This window comes from Trichosurus vulpecula, chromosome 2, assembly GCF_011100635.1.
Source record: "Trichosurus vulpecula isolate mTriVul1 chromosome 2, mTriVul1.pri, whole genome shotgun sequence".
Taxonomy (NCBI): Eukaryota; Metazoa; Chordata; class Mammalia; order Diprotodontia; family Phalangeridae; genus Trichosurus; species Trichosurus vulpecula.
This window is the reverse complement of record NC_050574.1, coordinates 209,368,810-209,388,249: the sequence shown is the minus strand read 5'-3', so window position 1 is coordinate 209,388,249 and position 19,440 is coordinate 209,368,810. Positions and strand designations below refer to the sequence as shown.

Genomic DNA, 19,440 nt, shown 5'->3' with positions numbered 1-19,440 from the left:
GGGGTAGAAAATTAATTTCTTACTTTGCTGCAAGCAGCTCCTTAATTGGACACTAATTTTTTAAGCCAGTTCTGACAGTGATGACTCTTGGTGATGGCGGTCCTCTGCTTTAAAGATCACATCTAGAACTATGCAGCATCTTCATATTGGCAGTTAAAGTTGGATACCCATGTTCTGCCAAGATGTTAATGAAATCATTGGGGAGAACTGAACCTGTGACTTCAATGGTTTAGGGAACCCCCAGAGAAGAAAACTTCTATCAATGCAGGTTGGCACCTTCTTTGCAATTTATAGTCTTAGAGGGTTGCCTTGAGGATGGATAGTTTAAGTGACTCGTACAGGGTCACAGAGTATACATCAGAGGCAGAACTCAAAGACAGATTTTCCTGGCTTTGAGATTAGCTCACTATCCACTAAACATTTTGTCTCTTTTACAAAATTCACAAGGAGTGCGAACTGTCTTGGAGTTTCATGAAGATTGAATAGTTTTTGATGAATGTATTCATATACCATATTTCCCTATGTATAAGACGCACCCTTTTCCAAAAAAATTGGGGTCTAAAAACTGGATGCGTCTTATACAGCAGTTGTAGATTTTTTTTTACTTGCATTTTCCGCTTTTTCACACTTGTTTTTTGCGTTCACTGTTGTAGATTTTTTTACTTGCATTTCCTGCCTTTTTTTTTCCGCTCATCGTTTCGCATTTGTTACCTGTGTATTAGGTTATGTTTTGCTAGGTTCTGCCCAGAAATGGCTCAGAAAAGATTTTTGTACACTGCTGAATTCAAGTTAAAAGTGATCCAGTTTGCAAAAGTGAATAGAAATCAGGCTGCTGAAAGTAAGTTTGGTCCTCCTCCAACTGAGAAAACAATCCAAGACTGGCTACAGGGAGAAGAAACCCTACTGAAAATGCTATATAGCAGAAGAAGGCCAGGAGAGGTAAGTCAGCAAAATGGCCTGATTTAGAGAGGGAATTGAAGAGCAAAGGGCAATTGGAATTCCTGTGTCCACAAAGATGGTTCAGCATGAGGCAAGAAGAATTGCTGATGAAAAAGAAGTTACTGATTTCAAAGGAGGACACAATTGGTGCTTCAGGTTCATGAAGCAGAATGGACTAAGCATGCGTACACACACCAGACTTGCCCAAAAGATGCCTGAAAGCTATGAGCTGAAGGTCCTTGAATTTCATAATATTATTGTATGAATTTTATGATGAATAAAACTGGAGTTCAATAACTTTATGTAATAAATTTTTTTTTCCAAATTTCAGGCCCCAAAATTTAGGTGCATCTTATACATGGGGAAATACGGTACATAGACATGCTGTGTATAACAGCACGTTCAATTTTTGATTTTATTTAAAATTTGAGAGTTTACTAGAATTTAGTAGAAATCACTTGCCACCTCAAAGGTGATAGTAGTTTCTTGGAGCAGCTTACCCAGTAATAATGACTTGGAATCAATTGGAAGCTTGTTCTTGATAAAGACACCACATTAAATCTTTTAGTTAGTGAATAGAGCACTTGACTTGAATATCTGAAGACCTAGGGTCAAATCCTGCCTCAAACCCTTTCTAGCTATGTGACCATGCTCAAATCACTTACTAACCATATGCCTCAGTTTCTTAATCTATAAAATGACATGGTTGGACTCTGGTCTCTGGGTCCTTTCAGGTTCTAAATATATGATCTTAGTTAAGTTACAGATCTCACACACACACACACACACACACACACATACACACACACAGAGCTTTTTTTCCTATAATTTTTGCCTGAGGGTAGAAACAGAAGAAATCAGTAGTTGGCAAAAAAGTAAAATGTTTAGCTGTAGAGAGTAGAAGCAACTAATGAAAAATTGGAGATTTATTTTGACTTTTACTGCCTACTTAATTGACCTCATCCTTTCCCCATAGGCAGCAGTATTGATTTTATAGCATCAAAATGTATCCATCACTTTTACAAGTGTAGAGTCATTTTTATGTATGTTAAACAGAGATCAAATATGTCAAAACAAGTTGAATGTTCTATTTATTTATCTTAGGCAAGCTCTGATGATTGTAGACTGTTCATAGATAGATGGAGCCTTAAGTTCTATTGTAGCAAATGCTACAATAACAGCTCATATTTACATAGCACTTTGGTGCAGTTATCATTCCCATGATGCAGATTAGGAAAGACATATTCTCAGAGATTAAGCGATTTGCCTATGGTCACACAGTAGGAAAGAAGGAAGTGAGCATAAGCATTTATTAAGCACCTACTATGTGCCAGGAACTCAGCTAAGTACTTTATAAATATTATCTCATTTGAGCCTCACAACAACCCTATTTTACAGTTGAGGAAACTGAGATAGACAGTGGTTAAGTGACTTACCCAGGGTCACACGGCTAGTAAGTGTCTGAGGTCAGGCTAGCTGCCCCCATGTAGTGAGCATTGGACTTATGATTTGAACCCTGGTCTTCCAACTCCAAGTCTAATGCTCTTTTCACCAATATTTATGGCCTATTAAAATAGGCAACAGTAGTGTATGACTTTTAGGAATCCTGTATAGTTTTATTTTTCTTGTTTTTCAGGTAGTAGAGATTTTGTCTTTGGAATGTTTTCTGTTATATAGTGATGGAAGTATATTTCTTTACTGAATTTCACAACTAGTTTCTATCTCATGAGGTTGTTGTGAGAATTGAGTAGAAAATACATAGGTGAAATTTCTGTGAGCTACCATGTGATACAATGTAGGCAGTAGTTCTTATTATCAGTCTTTGTTTTTTCAACTGACATATGTCTATACAGTTACTGACAAAAAAAATGTCATTTTTGTGAAAAGTCACATCTGGCAATGCATTGTACATTTAAACCTTGAGGCTAAGACTAAATGTGATTCAGTGTCATCCCAATTAAATTACTAAAAATTATTTTGCTGAGTTAGAAAAAATAATAACAAAGTTCATTTGGAAGAATAAAAAGTAAGGAATTTCAAAGAAATCAGGAAAAGAAGATGTAAAGGAAGTAGATTCAGCAGTATCAGACTTTAAACTATATAATAAGGTGAGAGCATTGTTGAAGTGCAAAAAGAATAATTTTGATTATTTTAAATTAAAATTTTCTTGTATAAATAAAACCTATGTACCCAAGAATAGAAAGAATGCAAAAAATTTGGAAAAAAACTCTCATAGACAATCTCTCAGATAGGATGTGATTGGGTTGGAATATTGCTGTGGTATAGGAAATGATGAGCTGGTAGATTTAGAAAAACATGGAAAGACTTGGAATTATGAAAGAAGAAGCTATTGACCTTCAGAGAAACAGATGATAGGAGGAAATAAGCATAGTACAGTCTTACATATGTGTGTATGAGTGTATATGTGTATGGGTATAGATAAAATATATATGTATATATCCATGCTTAATTATAGCCTTCTTTAAGGTGGGGGTGGGGAGGAAGGGGAAAAAATAAAGTAAAAAGTGCACAGCAGAGAACAAAAGAAAACCAACAAGGAAGCAAAGAAAAACTGAGTAGCTTTGAAAACAACGTGTAGTATTTATTATATAGGTTTGCTTGAAATGGAAATTTATTTTTATATTGAATTCTCTTTTATGGTTTGCTGTGTACATGACAATTTTTTTCTTTTCTCATTTTTTATTTAAGTTTAAAATAAAAAAATTTACAAAAAACGCTAAATATGAAGTAAAGAGGAATATACTTCTCAACAATTTGACTGATTCATTCTTCTTTCTTTGACATTGTTACAAAATAGCTCTTATTTTTTCTTACACTAATTCCTTTTGTTAGAAATATACTTAGTCTAGGAATAAACAATACTTGTTGGAAAGCCAGGAAGGTTTTCATTATATTTTACATTTATTCTTTCTGAATAAATGGGTATGTTCCCTGAACTGTGTACAGGAGAGTACAAGGACTCAGACAAACGCCAGTCCTTTTATTGGCTCCCAATACCACCTGGCTCTCTATTGGCCATCTGTAACCCCCTGAACTGCCCACTCATGTCCCCCTCAAACAGCTTGTTAAGCATGCATACAAGCTTCTAACCCCTCACGGATCAGAAGCCTGGTTCTGCTAGATAACAGCTCTGATTAGAACCAGTCACCTCAGGCTTACAATCTGCTATCATTATCCTGTGGAAACAAAACTCCTCCCACCATTTCTCACACTTTTAAAAGTGAATAGGCATGAGCCACTAGTGGTTCCTAGATAAGTAACGTAATGGTATGTTTGGGCTTCACTCCTATTTTGTGTTTACCTAGTATTACATATTTAAACATTCAGGATGGAGTAATGGGTTAAGGTAAGCTTGGCTTTTTTTTTAAAGAGTAGAATGAATTTGATTAAACCATAGATTTGGAATCGAACAGAACCTTAAATATCATTTTTATTGAAGCTTCTCATTTTACAGATAATGAAACAGACCTAGGGAGGCTAAGTAACTTGCAAAAGGTTACCCAGATAGTATGGATTCAAGCCAGAATCTGAACCTGAATCCTCTACTTCCAAATTCAGAGCTTTTAAGAAAAGCAGTAACAAGAAAAAAAAAAAAGGACATGCAAGATATGTGAGATGGGAGGAGAACTGCAGGAAGAAGGTCCTGAAAAGGGTGGGAGGAAGAAGGGAAGAGATCAATATACAAATGCAGGAACTTACCTCCACTTAAAGTAGGGATACTTTTTCTGAGAATGGAGAATGGTTGGGTGATAACCAAGAATTTTGGGGGACTAGAAGAGGGAAATTGAAGGAGTTTTTATTGGATAGCTTCAGTCATCTCAACGAAGTAGAAGACTGAATCATCTCTCCTTAGTATGGGAGTTAGTGCTAATGCTTGGGCTTGAAAAGGGAAGAACAATTTTACAAAGTAATAATGAAAAATTGCAAATGAAAGGCTTGGGTTTGTTTTTGTGCTTTTTCTTGTAGTGGACAGTTAGCTATTTTGTTATCATATGCCCTTAATTCTGACTCCATTTCTAAGACAGAAAGGAGGTAAACTTGAGGTCAAGGCGATTTGTGATTTTATCTGTGCATGTCAGTAAAAATAACCTGCTTTTAAACGTTCTTTCTTAGGAGATACCTTTTGATGCTTCTGTGTCTTCAATGTGATTTATGAAAGCTTTCAGGTTACTAAATTCTACACTAGAACAGAGCATTAATTATTGTTCTGCTTGGCCCAGAGGGTGGAATTAGGAGTAATAGGGAAAGTAACAAGGGATAACTTGATGAAAGGTTTTACATAAGGAAAAACTGCCTAACAGCTTCTTAGAGTTATCCAAAAATGGAATGTAAGGTGGTGGGGTCCTCTTCATTGGAGATCCTTAAGCCCAAGAGGGTGACTGTTTGTCAGAAATGTCCTAGAGGGTACTGTGACATAGTGGAAAGAACACTGGATTTGGAAGTTAAAGGACCAGGGTTCAAATTCCAGTTCTACTACTTACTACCTGAGTGACATTGAGCCAGTAACCTCTTTGGGCCTCAGGTCCTCATCGGTAAAATGAATGGGTTGGTTCAGATAGCCACCAATATCTCTTCAAACTCTGAGTCTGTAATTTTATGATCCTTTCTTAAGCAAGTTACTTAACCTCTTTGAGCCTCAGTTTCCTCATATGTACAATATGACCTTTGAGGCCCCTTACAGCTCTAAATGTGTGTTCCTATGAAATCTCATAACCTTCTTCAGGATAGGGACTAATGAGTCTCAGGATACTGGAATTTTCCTCAAGTTAATTTGTTAAGTTGTCTCTCAATTGTGTCTGACTCTTCATGACTGAATTTAGGGTTTTCTTGGCAAAGATATTGGAGTGGTTTGCCATTTCTTTCTTCAGCTCATTTTGCAGATGAGGAAACTGAGGCAAACAGGGTTAAGTGACTTGCCCAGGGTCACATAGCTGGTAATTGTCTGAGGCCATATTTGAACTCAGGAATGAATCATCCTTACTTCTGTCCAGGCACTCTAGCCATCTAGTTGCTTTAAGTGAACAAATGTACTTATTCCATCAAATTCTGATTTGTTTTGTAAAATGAAAAAGTATCACTATAGAATTATATTAATGCAATTGATACTTGATAGAACACTGATTATATGGCCTCTTAAAATAAGGGACACAGGAAAAAGATTTATTTCATATCTTTTCCAAACTTCTATTTTTGTTATTTTGTTGAAGATCTGGAAATATGTTTTTGATTAATTTATGTTTTTTCTAATATGCTTGGAAAATTATTATATATTTTTAATGGCGGGAAGGATCTTAGAGATGATCTAATCTCACCATCTCATTTTACAGATAGGGAAACTAAGGTCCAACTACCATTAGATAACTACCCAGAGAATTAGGTTCTCTGACTCACAACCCAAGGGTCTCATGTGAAATGATTAGGACATTTTCCATATGTTTGAGGATATTTTTACCTTTGTGTGTCTGTTTGGGAAGGGGGTGGGGAATGGCATTATTTTATCTTCTCCCTAAATTGTATAAAAGCATCATTTCCTACATTGAGCAGGATTTAAGACCAGCTACTTCCCATTTTAATCAATATAGTGCTGATTTTAGGTGTCCTCAGATTGAGAAATACACTGGCATGAATTAGGAATGAGAGAGACATTTTCTACTTATTTTCAAAGGAAAACAGAGCTCACTCTAGAGCAAATGTGGGGAGAATAAGTCTGAATTACTTGTAACATTCTAAAATGTTGCTACCATATTCTTCAAAGTCAAATTTAAAAATATTTCTTTGTAAAAGACACATTAGGAAAAAAAGTTGGTCCCTCATTTTCTTTTGTTACTCCAAACTAGATCACAAAAACAGAGCAGACTTCAAAAATATCTAAAGACCAAACGCTAATAAAACAACATAAGAAAGTCTGGTGGCAAGAGTATAAAAGGCTCCATGAAATCAGGTAAGAAGTGACCAAATCCTAAATGTTCAAACTCAGACAATGATTTTATCATTGAATTCCTGATTAGCATTAAATGAATTATGCTGATGTCCCAAAACTTTGTTTTATTTAGCCTGTCACAATGAAATTTTAAAGTTGCAATATAAACAAAAAATTCTAGCTCTGTCATTTCTCCAACTTGGCTTTGAGATTCAATAGAGATAAATATGATTTTTACAGTTGTTTAAAAAATAGACCATCCTTTCAATATTCACAATAATCTATTTAACACATCCATTTGTTCTCTGTTTGTTGCCATACATGTCCACACAGTTTAAGAGTTATCTCATTAAATTATTTGAATTTTATCATCACTAAGGAATTTAAAAAAGAATAAAAGACAAATGCTGTACTGTACTTATTCTTTGGAAAATGTAAGTTCTTTACCAGAGAGAGAGACAAATGATAGAAAGAGTTAAGAATGTTTACCCTCTTAAAACTCATATAAATGCTTTTAAGATATCAAATTTTTATTAAACATGCACTTCCTTAATGTTGTACAAATGTGTGTGGGAGAATAGAACTTTTATTGTAGTAAGCACTTTTATTGTGCATATCCAGATTTAAATTTCCAAATACTGTCAACTTTGAAATTTTAACACCCTGTTGGGAAAGGTTCCTTACTCTGTCAAGTAATTGCTAAATGTGGAGTATCCAGTTCAAATTTCAGTAGGTTGTTTATTATTTTTAACTTATTTAAATATATATTGACTTTCCCCATATATAGTCCTTCATGAAAAAATCTTTAAATCAAACTCATTTCAATTCTCCCCCCTCCAAAAAAAAAGTTCCATTATGCAAATGGAAAGTTTCAACCCACTGGAAAAATTTTTATGAGGGTCTGTTTAACCTGAAACATGATAAAAAAGGAAAGTCATTTGGTAACTTTAATTACAGTGTTCAATGATGCAAACTCAAATATAAAAGAGGACATTAGGGAGGAATTTTTAACTCTGATATTCTACTCCCTCCCTTAATATCTATATTAAATTGTTCTTGAGCTTGATGGAAATTATATGAACATATCACTACAGAAAATAACACTTTAAGTGTAGGGTGACACATAGATGATTAAATGGAAGTGAGAAAATGATCAAATAATAAATAGTCAGAATGTGTGTAAGCTTATGACTAGAACAGAAATGAGAAAAAAAAGAGACAGGTAATTTCCTGTGTTATTCTAAAACTTGGCCTAATTTCAATAAATGTTTGTTGAAATTAAAAAGTAACCATGAATGAGATGACAGAGTTAGGAAAGAAACTGGGGTGGGGGACGGGGAATTTACCGTAGGGACAAGAGGAAGAAGCATTTATTCAGACCCTACCGGGGCAAGGTCCCATGTTGGACAATGGAGGTAGAAAGCTGATAGAACTGATCCTGCCTTCAAGGACCTTTCATTCACATCTGAAATTCACCAAGCTAAGGCCAGTGTGGTTGACGGTGAAGGTATAGGGGCAGGTGGGAGACATGATTAGGATGCCTAGCATTGCTTCAAGGAGAAACAAGTTAGTGCAGGTTATAGGAATTGAACAGGACTAGGCAGAATTTAGGGTCAGATGGCATTGTAACTGCAACAAGTCAAGTCCGCACAGGTCATGAGAACAGGAGTGGGGCTCAGAAGGATTCTGCTACACTACTGCTATTCAGTTATGTGTGCCCGGCTCCCCAAGACACCCCATAGTCCTTCCTATTTCTTATCTGACCCCACCCCATCCTGCTTTTGGCACTCTGTTCCCAAATGGACTAGGAAAAGCTCAGAAAATGCCCAATGTAAATTAGTGGTGCAAAATCAAATCTGATTAACAGTCTCTCATCACTGATCTTTTCCTGCTGCTCACTATGTAGGGGGATCTCCTGAACACAGTTTACTGCATCACTCCTATGTGAACTCTCCCCCAGAAAATGCATCATGGTAATGACAGCTGCCTACTTGTCCTGACATGTATTGTCCCAGTTACTTTCTCTCCTGAATACATTTATTAAGTTGTAGTTCCCTCACTCTCTACTCATACTCTTTCCAAGGTCCAACCTCCTTCCGTGCTGCATATTGACTCTTGGACAGTAACTGAATTGTACTCTATCAGCTCAAGAACTTAAGCATGAGTATGAGTTCTCTTTACATTCATCTTCCTACACAACTCCCACCAAGCAAGGAAACTACTTTTTTATGCTCCTAAGTAAGCCCAGGGAATCACGGTAGGTGTGTGTCCCTGCAGTTCTGGGTGCCCAGTGGTTCTTTTCTTGGTTTGCATCATCTGACAATGTTCCTCTCCAAGGCTCATCTTCCCTTGCTTTTCCCTTGGTGAGAACTCAGGGTAGATATGCCTGATAAGCCATAGCAAGGCAACGATAAATAAACTGCTACTAGGGAAAGGTACTCACAGCCTCCCTAAGCGTTTTGAGATCCAGCACTTTCTCTAACTACTTCTTGTTCTTGCTCTTTGGTGCTGTCCTTCCTACAGAGAGCTGAATCCTATTGAGGGCCAGCCCAATCTTTCCTCCATTTCTCCTTTTCTGCCCAATGGATAACATCTCTTCACATTCTGCTCTTCACTTTCAGAAATGACTTCCTTGAGCCTCTCCTCAGGCCAGAATGGTTACTGATCTTTTCTTTCCTACCCCCACACCTGGTTTTGGGAACTAGCATCAACTCCCAGGCAAGCCTTGACATTTAGCTTCTATTATTGCAGATTCAGCTACTGGATAATATCATTAGGAAATATCCTGAACCTGTTTGAATGGAAGAATCAATAGCTGGATTTGTCCAATGTACATCCTAGCAGTTTACACTCAATCTTATTGTGCAGAACTCTTGGAAGGTACTGAGCTCTCTCTATGTCTCTTTTTCTGTCTCTCTCTGTCTCTCTGTCCCTCTGTCTACCTCTCTGTCTCTGTGTCTGTGTCTGTCTCTTTGTCTCTGTTTCTGTGTCTCTCCCTCTCTCTGTTTCTTTCTCTCTCTCAGTGGTTCTCAGAGTAGGCAATCTTTGACTCAGCTCCACCTTCCTGTTCTGGACACTGTTGACTTGCTATCTACGGGGTACCTATGACTGAGATTTACTAACTAGGAATCTACATTGAGTGCCTCCTTCTGACAAGCCCTTTATCCTTACTGAAGGCAGGTTTTTTTTTTTTTTAGTGATCCCTAGTCATGTGGCTTGGCATAATGAAGTCGACTCCCCACAGTGAAAGATGGGCATACTTGGATACAGCATGTACTTTCCTTTTGGCTTAGAATCAATAAAACAATGTGAAATAAAAATAAAACAATGAATAATAAAACATCCCCTACTCAGTGGTGCACCTGTAACCTCTCCTTGACTTTTGCAGTCCCTAACACATTGTGCTTGGAACTCAGGAGTTATAGGAAACACACAGGTCATCTTTCAGACCCCACACCCACACCCCCGATAGCAGGCAAAGGAATGCAAATAACACAAGTAGTTCTCCATTTTGTGTTTTAGTCACACTTCCAGGAGGGCCAGTGTTTTACTGAAGACTCAGGAATGAGGAACCTAGGACCTCTTTCAGTGCAGGGCATGGAACACAGGATCCATTGTGAACTGGAACTCATGAGGAACAGTACTTTTTCTAGTCTCGACTGGCCTGTTGCTGGCAGGGACTTGTGGCTGATTCTGGCTTTACTTAGCTCATTATTGAGCAGGGTGAATGGACTCAGCAGGAGGCCCAACAATGAGCAGTACTGCAATTCTACTTCAGCCTCTGACTCAGACCATTACTCTACGGCACCTTCTCTTGTAAGTGTGTCATGCCAATTCCTGTGCCACATTTGCTGGAGTCAAAACCCTGCTGCTTTGCACAACTTGGGATGGGGCGGGGTGGCGGGGGTGGGGAGGCGGGGGAAGGGAAGGAAGCAGACAGATCAAAGGGAGGGCTACACAAAAGAATAAACATGGGGAAGGTATCTACTCCACCCCTCAAAGCCTGGTTTGGAGCCGGCCCAGTGCTCAGATCTCCCATTGAGATAAGGTACAGTCTGCACCAACAAGGCCAGTCAATCAGCATCCCTGGAGGCTCCCATATGAAAAACATTGACCTGGACTGGCCATGACATAAGGACCTAGATCTCTGACTTCTACTAGCCATATTCTCTTTTGCCTCTCCACAACCTCCCCTAATCCCAGGATCAACTATATTGGTGGACTAGTTAACTGTAGTTTTGTATTGAAAGAATTAACCATGGCTTGCCTTATGGTACTAGCACTGGAGTACCTATTACCACTAGTTGTATGGTCTATATCTTTGGTTAGTCCCTAGACTACCCACATGTGACCCTTTTGGTCACATGCTGCTTTGCTATTTTAGCCTGTCATCCAGTTATATGGGCCTGTCCTTCAGATCTGTCAGGCTGGCAGAATCGGTGTTGTAATTTATCACTCAACCCACTTTTCAGCATCTGTATGAAGACTACCTCCTCCTAGTCCCAAATGGTTCTCAGATTCCTGAACTTTTTCAGGTGCCCCAACAAAGAGCCTCACCACAATGATGATGTGGAAAGCCAGTCCTCATTAGAGTACCTAACTTTACTTCAGAATGCTGATATTTTCCCAGCCAAAGGCTATCTACTTGATTACAAATATGCACTATTGCATTCTAAATACCAAGCAGCATTGTCTCCAAAGCACTACAGTATCACTGCTCTTCACCTGGAATACAGCAGGGGAAATGACCACAGGACTGCCAGAATTTGGAGAAGTAGATGATATGACCTGCCCTAGGGGATTTCGTCACTTTAAGAAGCTAGCTATGAGTGTTTGAAATCCTCAGAGTTCCTTCCCTGAGCTTTGCACTAATTCCACCATTACCCCACCCTCCCTCCCCCCACCCCCCCAATGATGGAGAGAAGAGGAGCTGCCTTTGTGACAAGCCAGTATTATTGGAATCCTGCTGCCACGCACAGTAGTACATTCTTCGTGCCCTAGGTCATCCTGTGCCTGGGTGCTCTTTGCCCAAACAGAATATTAAGAACTCAGACAATGCTTGATTCAAAAAAGTGATATGAGATTATAACTTGGGAGCTATTACTGAAGCTCTATACTCAAACAGACTCCAGTTTGTATCTTAGAGTTTTCTCAATAGTGAATAATCTCTCTTGGTTTGTGTTTGTCCCCACCTAGAAGTCATCTTTAGAAATATCTGATATGAGTTGTTTTGACCTCTGTCTTAGGGGTTATTCATTTTCCTGTTATAGGCAACTGATACCCCCAAGGCTTACAGAGAATAAATTTATGACATAGCAAAGAATACAGAAAGGACCCATACTCAAACCTGTAGATAGTTAAGAAAAGTTTCTCCTTGTGTAGACCTATTTTTTCTAACATTTGGGGGAGCCATAGCTGGGTTGGAGATACCTCCCCGAAAAAACAGGAAGAGAACTTAGTATTAACAGAATTATAGAATTTTAGACTAAGGGATCCCAAGAGCCAATTAATTTGATTCATAACTAAAGAGGAATCCTTGTTATAACAAACTTGACAAGGGGTGGGGTGGGGGGTACCTCCAAACCAGTTGTGGCACCCAAATGCTTAGAGAGAGTACATCTACCCAGGGAGAAACTTTTCTTAACTCTCTGCGGGCTTCTTTTTTGCTATGTAGTAAATTTATTTTCCCATATGCCTTGGGAGTCTCTTCTAGATGACCTCCAATGAGAGGCATCTGCCTACTTACCCTGAGGCAGTCCATTCTACTTTCGAATAACTCAAATTGGTAGGACATCTTACATCGAATTTTCCTAAATGAAATCTAAATTTGTCTCTTTGTAACTTTTCTCCACAGCCCTTTGTTGTGTCCTCTACAGTCAAACATGACAAATTTAATCCATCCTTCACATAACAGCCCCTCGAACACTTAAAGATAGCTATCACATCCCCTCTTCTCCAGGCTAAACAATCCAATTTCCTTTGACCTGTTCTCATATGACATGAACCCAAGGCTCTTCATTGTCTTGGCTGTCCTTCTCTGGATGGTTCCCAGCTTAAGGTATCCTCCTTTCATTATGAGGTCCAGAATGAAACACGGTTAATCCAGATACAGTTTAACCATTAGTGTACATATGGCCTATCACATTCTTATAACTGTTGTTATATGATTATTATAGGAATAAGAATATTATTCTTACCATAATATTATTTTGAATAATGATGATGATGATAAAATAGCATTTATGTAGTACTTTAAGATTTGTAAACTGCTTTACAAATTTGTCTCACTTTATCCTCACAACCTTGGGAGTTAGGTGCTATTATTATCCCCATTGTACAGATGGGGAAATGGAGGCAAATGGAGGTTAAGTAACTTCTCCATAGTTACATAGTTAGTTAAGTGTCAGGGGCCAGATTTGAATTCAGGTCTTCCCAACTCCGGGTCCTGTGCTCTATCTCACTGTACCACCTAGCTACATCTCAATAGAGCCCTGAATTACATTAATTTTGGGGGGTTGTTGCATCACATGCCGACTCATATTGAGGTTACAGCCCCCCAAATGACCTAGATCCTTTTCAAACACCCTGATGTTTCACTATACCTTTCTTATTATTCTGTACTGGGCAGCCAAGTAGCCCACCTTCTTCAGGAATCTATAGAGTTATTCCAGCTTTATAGTGCCACGCTCAGGTTGAGGCCCCGTTGAGTAGGCAGAGAACATAAAATTGACCTCCCTGTCCTTGTACAATCCTCATGACTCACAATAGCAGTGAAGGGCCCCGTGCCATATCTTTGTGCCTCAGTTTTGGTCCCTCCTCTGGTCCTTGAGGCTAAGGTTCCCTGCTTTGTTAATCTTTTCCTCCAGGCCCATTGTTGGTAGAGGCCATTAGTTCCCAGCCTGGCTCAGGGATTCCTTTCAGAGCCATTGCTTGACCTCTGAAATTACCAGCACCACTACTTCCATTACTAGTGGTGCAATGGAAAGCAGCTGGGACCTTGGGTCAGGAGATAAAATTTTGAGTCCTACCTAGCTTTGTCACTTATGGACTGTGTGGCCTTGGCCAAGTTACTCAGCAAAAGTCTGAGAGACTTTGGTTTCCTCATATGCAAAATGAAGGATTTGAACTAGATGGAGGGACGTTAGCCCTAAATCTAAGATCCCATGGTCTGTCCTTGGAAAAGTATAACAGTGTTACAAAGAACTGGGACAGCAAGCCTCTAAGCTACTGAACACATTTCTAGCTCTTTTGTTAGTCAGGCACATATTCCCCCATGTTGGTACACAAGTGCCCTTCCAGATCTCAACCCTCTGTTTTCAATCCTTACTCAGATTAGCCTTGTCTTGGGACAGGCAGTCTATTTTCCAAAACTCCTGCTGAGTCTTTCTGAGGTTGGTAGTAAACACCTGCACCGCTTTCCTTTCATTTTTAAGTCCCCATTATCTCCCTCTATGACTAGTGCCAGTCCATACAATTTAACCTGAGGCTGGGAAAAGCCTCAGGAAAGTGCTTGAATCACAGGTGGTGGGGGAGGAGCAACTTTATGGGACACCTCTGTGAATACTACCCTAATGGGCAAGGTCCATGTCCTTATTGGAGGACCAAATTCAGCTCCTGCTGGTGAAGAGTTCATGGGGATAAGAAGTGACATCATCAAAGTTGCTACCCTATCTCCACATTTACTCCTTCTCAAACCAGTGCTCAGTGCAGAGCAGAGATTCACCAGCTCCTTATTTGCCCTAGTACTTACCATTTCACTTGGGCATTTGCCCTCTCTTTTTCTCTTTCCTTTAAATATCAACTACATCCTTAGTCACTGTTTCCAAATCCTCATGGTCAAACATGTCTCCAAGTTACATATCACCTTATTCTTCTGAGTTTCTTCCTCTTTCTATACAACTACTAAATTACTCTTTCTTTCTTTTTAATAATTGATTTATTTTTAGTTTTCAACATTTGCTTTTATAAGATTTTGAATTCTAAATTCCCCCTCCCTTCACTCTCCCCTCCTCAGGAAGGCATGTAATCTGATATAGGCTGTACATATATGATTATAGTAAACATATTTCCACATTAGTCATGTTGTGAAAGAAGAATCAGAACAAAAGGGGAAAACTATGAGAAAGAAAAAAGAAAAAACAACAAAAGAAAGAAAATAGTATGCTTTGATCTGCATTCACAACCTATAGTTCTTTCTCTGAATGTGGATAGTATTTTCCATCATGAGTCTTTTGGAATTGTCTTAGATCATTGCATTGCTCAGAAGAGCTAAGTCTAACAAAGGTGGTCATCGCACAGTATTGCTGTTACTGTGTACAGGGTTCTGTTCCGCTCACTTTACCCAGCATCAGTTCATGCAAGTCTTTCCAGGTTTTTCTGAAGTCTGCCTTCACACCATTTCTTGTGGAACTATAGTATTCCACTACATTTATATACCACAACTTGCTTAGCCATTCCCCAATTGATGGGTATCCCCTCAATTTCCAGTTCTTGGCCACCACAAAAAGAGCAGCTATACATATTTTTGTATGTGTGGGTCCTTTTCCCTTTTTTGTGATCTCTTTGGGATATAGACCTAGTAGTGGTATTGCTGGATCAAAAGGTATGGGCAGTTTTATAGCTCTTTGGGCATAGTTCCAAATTGTTCTCCAGAAATGTTGGATCAGTTCACAAATCCACCAACAATGCATTGGTGTTCTAATTTTCCCACATCTTCTCCAACATTTATTATTTCCCTGTTTTGTAATGGTAGCCAATCTGATAGGTATGATGTGGTACCTCAGAGTTGTTTTATTTGCATTCCTCTAATCAATAGTGATTTAGAACATTTTTTTATATGACTATTGATAGCTTCAATTTTTTTCATCTGAAAACTTCCTGTTCATATCATTTGATCATTTATCAATTGGGGAATGACTTGTATTTTTATAGATTTGACTCAGTTCTCTATATAGTTTAGAAATGAAGCCTTTATCAGAGACACTGGCTGTAAAAATTGTTTCCCAGCTTTCTGCTTCCCTTCTAATCTTGGTTGCATTGGCTTTATTTGTGCAAAACCTTTTTAATTTAATATAATCAAAATTATCCACTTTACACATCATAATGTTCTCTATCTCTTGTTTGGTCATAAATTCTTCCCTTCTCCATAGATCTGCATAGGTAAACTATTCCTTGCTCTCCTAATTTGCTTATAGTTTCACCCTTTATGTCTCAATCATGTACCCGTTTTGACCTTATCTTGGTATATGGTGTATAATGTTGGTCTATGCCCAGTTTCTGCCATACTGTTTTCTGGTTTTCCCAGCAGTTTTTGTCAAATAGTGAGTTCTTATCCCAGAAGCTAGAGTCTTTAGGTTTATCAAACAGTGGATTACTATAGTCATTGACTACTATGTCTTGTATACCTAACCTATTCTATTGATCCACCCCTCTATTTCTTAGCCAGTACCAAATAGTTTTGATGATTGCTGCTTTATGAGTTTTAGATCTGGTGCAGCTAGGCCACCTTCCATTGCATTTCTTTTCATTAATTACCTTGATATTCTGGACCTTTTATTCTTCCAGATGAATTTTGTTATTATTTTTTCTAGTTCTATAAAATAAAGTTTTTGGTAGTTTGATTGGTATGGCACTGAATAAGTAAATTGATTTAGGCAGAATTGCCATTTTTATTATATTAGCTTGGTCTATCCATGAGCAACTGATTAAACTGCTCTTTCAATGTTACAACAAATTTTAGACTCCCACACAGTTAGCAAAAACATTAGCTCTTCATCTGTGGATTTTTTGTTTTGTTTTGTTTTGACCACATTGAGGGTGGTTTCCAACTTTCACAACAACTAATGCCTGCCCCAAGGCTATTCACTTGCATTGGGAATCATGAATAGCTGTATGTCCTCACAGTCTCCTGTACATAGCCATATTTTCTTAATGTCTTCCAGATTCATTGTCAAAACAGTCTGGATTGTCAAAGTTCTAGGCAGGCAGGGAAGCCTGAAACAAGACCCATCAAAGAATCAAGGAGAGCTCTGAATGAGCTAATGCTCAAATGGAACTCTACTTTAGGCTGCATTCTTTCATCCTACACAATTCAGGACTGAGGTTAGGAACCATGCCCTTTGGCACCATATCATTTTTAAAATTTATCTTTTTTCTTTCCTTAAAGTAGAAAAAAATTTGCCTGGTTCTTACCTCAAAAGTTTGTTGTGTAGATCAAATAAGAAAAAATTTGAAAGCTCTTTGCAAATGCAAGTTGCTAAATGGGTATTAGATGCCACTCATTTTTAAGGCATTTTAAAGGAGACTCTACTTCTAGGACAGATTAACCAATGAACTTGCTTAAGTTCTGGTGCATGTCAGCCATTAGGAAGAATTATCACCCTGATCCTGCTGTAGACTCATCGTTTCGATTGATCCCATTTTTAAGCAATCTGTGCCTAATTCAGAGTTCTGATACTGGAAGCATACTACTAATCAATCTTGAGTTTCTGAATTTCTATATATTTGCACAGTGCTTGGTAATCTGTTTTAATTTCTTAATCTGGTTTATGGGGTGTTCAGGAGTGTGAGGGCTTGCCAAGCCATTTTCAGGGCTGCCCATCCACCTTTGGTGTCCACCTCTCCAACAGCTCTCACTTGTGGCTCCAAAAAGCTGTAGCATATGTGCAGCAGCCACACCCCAACAAAACTGTCTCTGAAGACAGGCTAAACTAGGTTGAAGGTAACCAACAGGCCTCAAAACCATCAGTGAGTTAGGGGGTCATCTACCCCAGGTATGTAAAGACTTCCCCTGGCAATTTGAGAATAATTTGTTCCAATGGCCATGAAGGTGGCTGAAGCAGGTGCTATGGAGCACTCAGAGCTTGGTTAGACATTGAAAATGCCAAGGTCATCCACTACATCCTGATATTCTTGTGATGGCAAATTAAGCTATTTTTTGTCTCAATTCTTACCTAGTCATTGAATGGGCATTGCTTCAGACAAACTGAGACCAGGAGAGAGTGAGGCCATGACTTTGTGCAACAATTTTTTATTCTAGACCTGAGAATTTATCTCAGACTTTAATATCATCATCATCATCATCATCATCATCATCACCGTCATGGCTTAAGGCATGAAGATAAACTAGTATATCCTGGAATTTCCATTCAAAGCTTGTTAAATTTTACTATACAAGTTATTGAATGTAAATGTAAAGCAAATACTTTGCATTTTTAAGCATTAATTGACTTGAAAAGCCTTTAACATCAGCTATATGTTACTATTCATTATAAATAAAAGTCATATGTATAATTATTATAGAATTAATTAAAGCACATTATACATAATGTATTTATAACAGGGATTTTAAAAAATTCTATCTGGTTATATTTTAAAAAATTGATCTAATCTTTTTTCCATTTCAGATGTAAAACAGAATCTGAAATTAGAAGTTTTCTTGATGAAGAGAATACTGAAAATGAATTTCTTTTCAACCTCACCGATTTTGGTGAGAATTTTCTTATATTATTTTTAGGAGGAAATCCTTTTCATCCTACTCATGGTAACTTCATGTATTCATTGAAAAAAATACAAATTTCTGTTTGTTTTATTTTAGGACAATCACAAAATGAAATTGAATTTAGGCTTGTTCTTTCTGAAAAGAAACTTGGCAAAACATCACTGTGGATTTCATTGAGGAAATTTTTTCTTTCTATTATAGAACTTGCATTATCAGAGGACTGGAATAAATATCTACAGAATGTACTAGAACCTATCTGCCAGTTGAAAGAAGATCTGAAATGTAAATCTGTGTTGCTGTTTGATACTTCAAACCTATCCTCATCAGAAAATGTGCTTGATGCACATAAGACAATAGAAGAGGTCAGGACTCATACTTATATTTGAAAAATGCTGGTTTGTATTTTTGTTTGTGACTAGAACAACTTAATACGGACATCTTTATCTTCCATACTGACATTCAAGATAAAGGCATCTAGTTATACTTCAGGAAATTGTGGAATCTCTAGAGATTTTGAAATTCGATACTTATTCCTGGATTCCAGAGCATTCATTAGATAGTTACCTGTACTACAGGACACCTGGAAGTACCTTCACCCTTGTTTCTATGCATGATAGCTGAATAGGACAAAGAAAAATAAAACAAAACGCAAGTGCGTGGCTGCATGGATAGTACATGCATTCAAATGCAAGCCCAGGGGTTATAACTGGAAATGCATGCAGAAAATGAGAGTGAGAATAATTGGTCAGCAGTAGTGGATATTTAAGAGTGGATGACCCCCCACCCCACCCCCAACTCCCAACTCCTGGTCTATTTTGCTAGTAGCAAATCAATTCTACTAGGTTCTGTTGGAGCAGAACCTAGGTTCTGCTCTGAATTTTCATAAACATTGTACATGAATATAAGTCTCACTTCTGGTTTCTGTGTATCCAGAAGCATCTTTGAGGATCACTTGATGTGCTCCTTTGTTCTATTCCCAAGCTCTTTTTTTGTTTCTTCTCTTTGTTGTTCAGTTGTGGCCAACTCTTTGTGACCCTTTTTGGGGTTTTCTTGGCAAAGA

The 19,440-nt window shown here is 38.1% G+C and overlaps 1 protein-coding gene across 1 annotated transcript in view; it reads left to right on the top strand.

Moving 5' to 3' along the window:
* Window positions 1–18,320: 18,320 nt before the first annotated feature.
* CCDC148 (coiled-coil domain containing 148) overlaps window positions 18,321–19,440 on the top strand; it is a 180,633-nt gene continuing 179,513 nt past the window's right edge. The window contains exon 1 of the mRNA XM_036745621.1: window positions 18,321–18,368. Within this exon, the coding sequence (XP_036601516.1) occupies window positions 18,321–18,368 (48 nt within the window). The remainder of the gene's footprint in view (window positions 18,369–19,440) is intronic.